Here is a 10,420-nt window from a genome sequence, read left to right as displayed (position 1 = left end):
GAGATCTAATTAGTTCGACCAACAATCACATATTCTCATTTTTCTTATGAACTGAAATCCACACTATCAAATATAAACAAACACTAATAATTAAAAGGGTTTGAAATTAGGAGGTCAAACAGATCGAATGGAAATCAATGATTGAAGAGTAGATCCCAGAATAGTATTCTATATACTCGTATGTTTATCAATGGTTCATATATAACTGTATATTCTTATACTTGTAATTTACAAAGTAATAGAAAAATGGAACATCACTTGCGTCATACTTCTATTATACCACCATATTTAATCTAGCTTCATTTATTTTTATCATTCCCCTTGGTTTTTATTATCTAATTTTCTAACTTCCCAATTACCTCATATCAAGTAGGACCAACAATTACAATTCCATGAATAGGGTATTAGTTTTGCACCAATGGTTATTTTGAAAAAGGCAAAAAAGACACTTCAACCCCTGGTTACTTGCCCTTTTATAAATACGAAACTATCAAGTGCATACGATCTAGACCCAAAAGCTCCTTTCATCTATATACCCTCACTCTCTCTCTAACAGTTTCTTTCTGCAAAATTAGCAAAAATATGGGAGCACTTGATTATCTTTCTAACTTTTGCAGTGCCACAAGCACCAGAAGCACGAGCAGAAGCAGAAGAAAACCAATGCAGGCATGCATACTCATCCTTCTCTATCACTCCCTTCTCTCTCATTCTCCCCTCTAACAGGAATGGGTTGTGGTTTTCTTTCCCAGACKGTCGAAATTAAAGTCAAAATGGACTGTGATGGATGTGAAAGAAGAGTCAAGAATTCTGTTAAATCCATGAAAGGTCTCTCTCTCTCACTCTCTCTCTACTATTTTATTACATTAATGCTTTCTTTAATAATCTGATGTTTGAACATTCGTTCCTTTAGAAGACTTATGGTCCAGATTATCTTCCAAAACCAACTTTAAAATCATATAGCAGAGAATGGTTCAAATGGCTTTCCCTCGTTAACAATAAAGTGTGATTATTTATAATTCTATTATATCCTCTCTCTCTCTAAATATCTTTTCTTTATACACTAAGTTTTTGTACATCAATTGCAAGAGTGTCGACTCTTTGTTTTTACTATAATACGATTTTATTTGGTTTGTTGAAATTTAACAGAAATTTGATGGAAATTATTTTAGGAAGACTCGAAAAACCAATATAAATTCGATTGATTCACAAGTAAGGCCATGACAGACCTGCTATTGCCTCAAAATTCCGTGGTGTGAAAGGTCATAGTAACTCTAAGAAGCTGGCCGTGAAGGGATACCTCCACATAGCTAGTTAGTAGACTGAGGTCTCGTTCCATTTGAACCCGTAATCTCTTATCTTGAACAAGTATTGATCATTTGTGCACATCCAAAATGCACTTTTTTCTATCGTTTTGTATGAAATTTCAAGATTGTTATATTGTTTTTGGTACATGTTAACAAGGTGTGAAGAGTGTGGAGGTTAACCGAAAGCAGAGCAGGGTAACAGTTAGTGGAAATGTGGATCCAAACAAGGTGTTGAAGAATGTCAAAAACACTGGAAAAAGAGCCGAATTCTGGCCCTACATACCCTACAATTTGGTCAGTTATCCGTACGTGACTCAAGCCTACGACAAGAGGGCTCCGGCTGGCCACGTTAAGAACGTCGTTCAGGCCTTAGCCGCCCCCAACACTGCCGATGAACAGATCACTCATCTGTTTAGTGACGATAACCCTAATGCTTGTTCCATTATGTGACCAAATTAAGTTCAATTCCTTTTCGATTTTTCGGTTTTGGTAATATGAGATGTGTGTTCAAAATAACAAGTAATCAACTTTTTAAATGTTGTAATTGCTTTTCTATTACGATTATTCAAAATCATCAGTCAAATTATTGGGATTTGCCGATTATATTTTGAGATATTTAGGGTTGTTGGATAAATACTTACCAAGTCATATTATCTTACCGGATGAATATAACATGCTTAAAATTAATGTAAAGATAGTATTTAAATTTAAAGGTCGTTTATCAAACACTTAATCGATAAATGCTTACAACACCATCACTTACTTACCAATAATATTTTAGTCCATCAAAATGACACTGTAGGTAACAATTTACCAGGTAAGTACTAACCGGGATAAGACTCTTGGTCCTTGCAGGAAACTAAAAACGTATAATATATATGATTTATAATGCCATATCAATTTATAGATTGCTTAACTTTATTAAACTAATGTTGATATTTTACCGTACCTACAATTGCTAATAATTTGAACAATCGAACGAAAAACATCGTTTTTGTTTTGGAAAATGATGTCCGTTTTTTAAATTTCAAAATAGTATATTTTAGAAAATGATATCCTCGAAAATTTTATTTATTAAAAATAATAATTTTAAGTAATAATAAAAAAGAATTAGAATGATTTAAACAACTTCTAACAATAATCGAAGGCACAAAATCTAGGACGATATACCACATAGAAAGAATCCTAGATAAAGTGTAGGAGGCTTTAGTTTGGGGGGACTTTATTTTACAAAAGCCCTTTAAAGAACAAGATTCTATCTCTCTTTTCTAAAGTTTTTCTATAAAGTTCCTTTTTTTAATTAATTACTTTCATCTTAAAATTAAATCTTCATAATTTTCAACTAATTAATCCACCGTTTCATCTAAGTATTCATATATTTTATTAATGTTTTTTTAAAGAAATACTACATACAAAACATCAATTGAAAACAATATTATTGATTATATATTTATTAATTGGATGCTAGTTGTATGATGATTGGATGACAATTATATTAGATCCGTCCGGTTTTATTGGATTACAGATTGTCATCCAAAAATTACCGGACCCAATTTAAATGTTAATATTTTGGACCGGATTTGATTCAATTACAATCCAATATTTAATTACAGTCGGTTATTTCTAATTTAAACAATTACAGTTTTTTATTGATAACTATATTTTATACATAAAAAAAAAAAAAATAGAATCTATGCACAATGAATGATATTAGCCAAGTTCAATTTGATGTAGGTATTATATATATATACCAGACAAGTGTTATGAAAATATTGCTTATGCCTCATTCTATTAATAGACCATATCAAATGATTCGTTCAACCGTGATTTAACCTTTAGTACTTACTTTACAAAACCTGCTTTTTTTAGCCATGTTAAGTTCAATTGATCAAGAGATATGACATCTCTGAAATATTGGTTTGGGTTTAGTTTAACCGGTATTAGGGCTGTAAACGAACCGAACGAACACGAACGGAGGCTTGTTCATGTTCGTTCGTTTAACTTAACCGAACAAAAGAACGGTAAACGAACGAAAATCTTTGTGTTTGTGTTCGTTCGTTTAGAAATCAAGTGTGTTCGTGTTCGTTTATGTTCGTTCGTTAACATGCTAAACGAACGTAGACGAACGGGCTAAACGAACATAAATAAATATTATTTGAATTCAAAGTAAATAAACAAAAGATTATATATTAAATTTAATATATAAACGAACATAAACGAATGAGTATAAACGAACGTTCACGAACATAAATGAACGAACGAGACTCTTGTTCATGTTCGTTCGTTTAACTAAACAAACAAAAAAAAAATTGTTCACCGTTCATTTATTAAATAAACGAACTTCCTGTCGTACGGTTCACTGAACATTCAGTTCGTTTACAGCCCTAACCAGTATGACCAAGAATTTAGTATTCAACTGAAGATGACTTATGCAAGATCATTTAAACATATTTTAATTTAAATTCATTTTTTCTTAGTTTGAATACTTGTATGCATGCTTGATCACTTTTGCTTACCAGAATAACATTCTACCTGCCATTAATATTCCACTTTTTCATAAGGTATTCGTCTCTTGGCATAGCTTTCGAGACAGTTCGTCAGATCTTATTTCTTTAGTAAAGACTTTTTAATACACAGTTAGATACAAATTCTCAAATTAAAATGGTAGTGCTGTTAGATGCTTGTTTGTCAAACATCAAGACTTTAGAGGTGCAAATGAATATTTCTTTACTTGCACAAACAAAAACGGTATTAAAATAGTGATGGAATGACACAATAAATACTCGTTTAGTAAATAATAATAATAAAAGTTATAGTGATAATAATATATGTATATGTATATGGATGCATTTAAATGCCAACATAGGTCAGTTTTCCATATTGGTTAGACTATGTATCTTATGAGATAATGACCTTCGAATTTTGTTTGAATTTATGTGTATGTCAAAAATGAAATAATAGAATTTGTGATATTTTCCACATAATCTAGAGAGTAAATTACGTTTTTGGTCCATGTGGTTTGTTGAAAATCTCTATTTTCGTTCTTATAGTTTTGAAATTACAATTTCCATTCTTATAATTTATATAATTCATTATCTTTTCCGTTCTTGTGATTTAAAATTGATTGTTTTTTTCATCATTATGGTTTACAATGCATTCCTGTTTTAGTCCTTCATGCTTAAAAATAGTATCTTGGACCCGGGAACAAAAATAGAAATGAATTACAAACAACATGGATGAAAAATCGAAATTTTAAAACCACAGGGATGAAATCTGCAATTTTAACAAACAACAGGGATGAAAAACATAATTTACTTTAATCTATAATATCGATTTCTTTAAAACGAGTTATTAATAAGATTTAATTAAATTAAAAGAGTTATTAAAAATTACAAACATAATGCACAAATCTTTATTTTCCTCTGAAGTTTTTTAATAAACATTTTCCAATTATTAAATATTATGAGATCACACACAATAAAATATTTTTTTTAAACAATTATAATAAAAAGTCAATGTAATAAAATAATTTTTTTCGCGTGGTTTACTTCAACACAAAAATCAGATGTTATAACTAAAACCTAATTTTATTTTTTGAAGTGACGGAAGTTCATTGATATAAATAGCGGTGTACGGAAGTTGGTTAGGTGGTTTACGATATTTTTACATTTTAATTTAATCATGGTAGTTTGTAAAAACTCAATTCAATCTAACTCATTTAAAAGTATAACCCAAATCAACCCAACCCTTACAGTTTGAGACGGGTTGGGTTAGGTTGACGAGTTAGTAGTTACACAAATTTGAAGAATAAAGTACTTCATAAGATTTATAGGACCAAACTATAAATCATCATGTATCGTGTGGTAACGAGTTTTTTTAGAACGTTTTGTACATAAAGTGTCGTATTAGTTATTTTTCTCGTAAACTCATCTATTTGTAGGACACTTTTGTTTATATGACAATTTTTCAAATAATGTCGTATAAAATAACTAATACGACACTTTATGTTAAAAACGTCAGATCTTATAAAAATATTGTAACTATTTTATATAAGGACACATATTTGTTTCATCCAACAAAATACTATATTGTAGTGAAATGTTATAACTAAATATTTATTTTCCATCAGAGTACAGCATTAAATGAGAGAGTCTTTGGATTTATAGATTCGTTAACCAGATATCTATCGACTATCAACATCATTCATATTCTTCAGCATATTCATTTGATGTGCTACAAAAATAATTTCAATAACTATTTCTTATTAATTAGATCTCTGTCATCATTATTTGATCTTGAATTTCTTTTGGTAACCTATACATTTAGTTAAAATGAAATAAAAACATAAACTCAATAAACATTATATAAAATTTTACACATTATTAATATATTTAATAAACATGTATATATAAATAAAATTTTATAAAAAAATATATATTAGTGGCGGGTTGGTGAGTTGTTCTAGGCCTAACCCAATTTCAACGATCTTAATTGGTGGTTTGACGGTTTGATGTGTTGGGTTTAATTGGGTTGGAGGGATTTTATGGGTTGATGGTTTTCTGTACACCCGTAGATATAAAACAGTGAAATATGATTTCATATGTCAAAATGTGCTATCATGGACTGTACGTGAAGGTCTAAAATATACATTTTAAAATGATTATTATGATTTTAAGAATTTGAACTAGATAATTAGAACTAGACAATCTAATCAAAAGAGACATTCACATCGATTCTAATGTCCGTCCATTTGTGTCACAACCTGAAAACTTTAATCATTAATTTGTGCAGTCTCTACATCTCAGGAGTTGGGAGCTCATCTTCATCAACAGTGGAGCATTTGGCCTTTTGCCGCTGATTCGGTGCTTGATCTCTCGGTAGCAACGCAACAGTCGGGTCCTCAGAAACGCATTAAGGAGGTTGTGGAAGTGGTCTTCATGACTTACTTTTGGATCATGCGAAACAAAAGGAATGAGAAGCTTTACAAGGGGAAGATTAAAAACTATAAGGAGATTACCACTTTAATCTAGTATTTTGTCTTTTATTGGATTAAAGTTCGATCAAAGATAGGTAGATCCTTATGTTGGAATGATTGAATTACTCCTCTCTAAATTTCTATAAGCAATCTGTACATCTTTAACTTTTTGTTAATTTTCGGTTTTCTAATAAAAGAGTCTTTTTACTGTAAGAAAAGATAATAAGTTGGTTAAATTTGGAGATAATTACTATTCCTTCAAATCTGACCATTTTTGTATTAAAAAAATCAGAATTAAAATTATATATATATATATATATATATATATATATTGAAAACTAATTATTATAAATCGAAGTTTCAACGATAACTTTTAAAGTATTAACAACCACCAATCAATATAAAAAAACACAACTCAAATTTTAGTCACTTCAAAATCAAAGAAAAGCCCAAATCTCACACTCAATCAAGTAAACCAATAAAAAAGCCTATTAATTTAATTGTAATCTTCCAATACGAGTCACTTCAAATCAATCTAGAAATTAACTTCCAAAAAGTTGATAATTAGGACAGTCATACCAATTCTTATACGAACTTCCACAAGAAATTCATGATTTTGGCGTACCAACAACGCCATTATCAATTGAAGCAACATGTTTACGAGGACTTTCAGCGATCGAATTCCCATTCTCGTCATATGAAATCTTCCCAGAAAACTCGAGTGGCCGACATCGCTCCCCCATTATGATTGTCCGCTTCCATACCGCCTCTTCATCATTGTCATCGTCGTCGTCTTCACATCCTCCTTCGTCCACTTTCCTCCATGAAATCATCTTGGCCATTAACAACGCTTTATTGCTCAAACCAGTCCCTAACTTAGAATATTTTTTGTCACCCAGATGCACTGTGTTCTTCTCTCGTTTATACGTATTTGATCTCTTGAACTGACCATGTGAACCACATAGAAAAGCAACGATTGAAAACACTGATACGACCCCTACCAGAACGGCAAAAAACGTGATGCCTGGAAAGGGTAATATTGTCTTTTGGATGAAGATAAGTTGTCTTGCCATGGCTAGAGTTTAGAAGAAAATAAATGAGATGCATATAAAGGGAATAGAGAGGGTGGTTGGTTTATATGGAGTAACCATTAAGATAATGGACCAAAAGACCCCATGTTTGGTCAAGTCAAATTACTAAAACGCCCACGTTTGGTAAGAAAAAGAACATCCACAAAATCATCATCATCATCATTAAATTTCGTATTAATTATGATGAACAAACTTGAGGCTCTCAAGATCATGTTATGTATTTTAAGAAAAATTAAATTTAAATTAAAGTGTACTTAATTTTTCTACAAATGGTTAAGAGTGGAAGAGGGAGACGTTGGTAATTTTGGTTTGTACTCAACGTGACCCAGGGGACGAGTTGACTTGACGACTTCCAGCATTGACTCACGGTGGACACGCACCTTGATGTCTCCTTATTTGTCCTTTAGTTGGTTTGGTTTCATGTCGTACTCAACTTTTAGATTTGTACTCTTTTTGTAAAATATTTTAAATAAATTAAAAGATCTGCAAAAAATAATAATCTTTAGGGGTTGCACTTTTGCAAAAGCAATCTTGCAAGGAAAGATAAAAATAGAAAATATTATATATCTATTTTATTTTATTAAACAAATTTAACAAAAGTCTTAAAATTTTAAAATACTAAATGACTAAGATATTATTTATACTTTTTTTATATTTTTACCCCCTTCTCTCCTCACATACATTAACCCTCTCACAACCGATTTTCTTAAAATTATAATTTTATATTTATATTTTATACCCCTATAATTAGTTAATTAATTTACTTTACGTCATTTACTTTTAAATGTTTCATTTTAAACATTTATCAAATTAACATACATAATCGTATATCAATTAAAACATGTTATAAAAATACATTTTTATTTTAACAAGTTTCACTATTATAATCATTTCATTAATACCTTCGAAAGGAGTCCAATATTGAATAGTTTTTTACTTAACTATATTATTATATATTATATATACTGTGAAAATATATTTTTAATATTTACGATTTATACTTTTATAGTTATTTATTTATATATATACTATATATTTTGGGGTTAGGCTGTCCAAATTGCACTATATAATATATTTTGGATTAATATGTTCTTGGGTTTTTTTTGAAATATATATATATATACATGTATTATTTCAACCTTAATCTGAGTTTCTGAACAAGAAAGAGGGTAAGCAGTTGAAATTTCATTCTAAAACCCATCTTTTTTTGTCTTTTCATGGCTTATTATCTATCAAATTTGTAGTTTTCTTTATTGGTTTTGAGTGTTTATCTTAAAACTCAAGTTTCTTGGTTTTTTGCTCTTGGTGTAAATCGAACACATTTATGGAGTCGTTTAAATATGTTGAATTTTAAATATATTGGATTTTAAATTGTTATACAATTTTTTTCATCGATAGTCTGTAATTGGAACCATAACTCTTATTTATTCAAATTGTATTAATATGTAAAGACCAAGTATAACCTACATCATCGTTAAATTTTATCTTATAAAACCAGTGGAACTTCAAAATCGTTAAAATTCATGGCTCCCGCCGCATTGCGCGGGTACACAACTAGTGTATGTGTGTGTGTGTGTGTGTAGCGCAGTTGATAAAGGTGTAAAGTGATATTGTCTAAAGACAAGATATGTTTTGGATTTGATCATTGACCATCGGTTAGCCTCAACCACTGAGTAAGTTAAAAAATGTCCTCTCATATTGATGTCCTTAGAGATAAGTTTTGTGTGGTGCCGATTAGGTTTGCTGGTAATCAACATTTATCCGCCTTAAAATCAAAATATGTCTTCAAATTGATAAGATATATTTAACTAGAAAATGAGATTCTATTCTCTTTGAAAATATACATTCATTCTATTATAAGTATTTTGTGTTATAAATATGATTAGGTTTTTGTCTAATATTTTATGTTACTGAAATAATGTAACATGAAGCTAAATATATGTTATTCATTTGCCGACGCATGATTAGTTGATAAACAATTATCATCACGAGTGAGGGAATGCGGTTATGTTGAAAAGACGATTATCTCAATTATAAACATATTTGGAGGGGATGAGAAGGTTGTTGTCTCTATTTGATGGGGCTTCTTGGAGCCAGAAATGATACGTTCGAAGAATCTTTTGGGTCTTCCAATATCAATAGGTAAGTTGGAGTTGATGTTGCTCTTCCAGTAACAAACACTCAAAGGAATTGACGGGGAGTTGCGCAAACGGTGGAGCATGTTCGATGAAAGTCGTAAGTATAACTTGGAGGGAGATTTTTCATATGTTTCGGGATCCACCCTATAATATAGGTAAAAAAAAAAGTCAAATAAGTGATATTAGTACTTATAGAAAGATAACAGATTTTTGAACCATTTTTACGACCATGTCATGTTGACAAATAACAGGAAAAAAAAAACTGCAACGAATGGCAAGTGTTGGGGTGAGTGGATGAATTAAGTTTTGTAATTTGGAAAATCTGACCCAGTATAATGTTTTTTAATGGTTTTAAAATCTTATTATATAAAGAATTTTATTTAAGTTAGGACTTAATATGGTATTACTTTCTATATTTTGTTTAGTTTCACATGTAAAACTACGTCGTCTTTTCTCTTATAAATTCAACGTGAAGAAACAAGTTTGTGAAGCTTCAAAGCAAATGCTAAAAGACATCTTGCTTGCATTTTCAACACAAAAAGTAAAGCATATAAGTTCCTTCCGTTTGTTCTAAAAAAATAATTGAATAATATTTTATTCAAAAAGTATTTATTAGATTATATAAAATAAAAAGGGAAATATGGATTGGATGGACGAACTCATAAGAAATTTAAAATTATATTTAGGAAAATATTAGTTGATAAATTAATCATATCTATATCTATACTATATTATAAAGCATTTGACTAAAACTCTTAAAAACTCTTAAAACTCTTAAACTCTTAAACTCTTAAAAACTCTTAAAACTCTTAAACTCTTAAAAACTCTTAAACCCGTTCATCCCTATCCGATTTCATCCCATATCTGAATTCGTGTAACTAACTGCAGATAAATACAATCAAATACAGGATA

General features: G+C 30.0%; 2 protein-coding genes across 3 annotated transcripts in view; both read left to right on the top strand.

The window, feature by feature from the left end:
- Nucleotides 1-515: 515 nt before the first annotated feature.
- On the top strand, nucleotides 516-1,904 carry LOC112529277 (heavy metal-associated isoprenylated plant protein 21-like). The gene is made up of 3 exons (XM_025140488.1): nucleotides 516-666; nucleotides 750-825; nucleotides 1,462-1,904. The coding sequence occupies exons 1-3, from the start codon at nucleotides 583-585 to the stop codon at nucleotides 1,752-1,754; spliced, it is 453 nt and encodes a 150-aa protein (XP_024996256.1). The 5' UTR covers nucleotides 516-582; the 3' UTR covers nucleotides 1,755-1,904.
- Nucleotides 1,905-8,587: 6,683 nt separating this feature from the next.
- The window catches only part of LOC112519279 (laccase-11-like), a 9,090-nt gene continuing 7,257 nt past the window's right edge, over nucleotides 8,588-10,420 (top strand). The window contains exon 1 of one of the 2 annotated variants that reach the window (XM_025127323.1): nucleotides 8,588-8,610. In XM_025127323.1, the coding sequence (XP_024983091.1) occupies nucleotides 8,588-8,610 (23 nt within the window). Of the gene's footprint in view, nucleotides 8,611-9,905; nucleotides 9,978-10,420 lie in introns of those variants that run through there. The other variant, XM_025127333.1, reaches the window with a different exon arrangement.

Source organism: Cynara cardunculus (genome assembly GCF_001531365.2).
Source record: "Cynara cardunculus var. scolymus isolate 2C chromosome LG 1, CcrdV1, whole genome shotgun sequence".
Taxonomy (NCBI): domain Eukaryota; kingdom Viridiplantae; phylum Streptophyta; class Magnoliopsida; order Asterales; family Asteraceae; genus Cynara; species Cynara cardunculus.
Note: the sequence above shows the minus strand (reverse complement) of the source record. Positions and strands in the feature narration are given on the sequence as shown.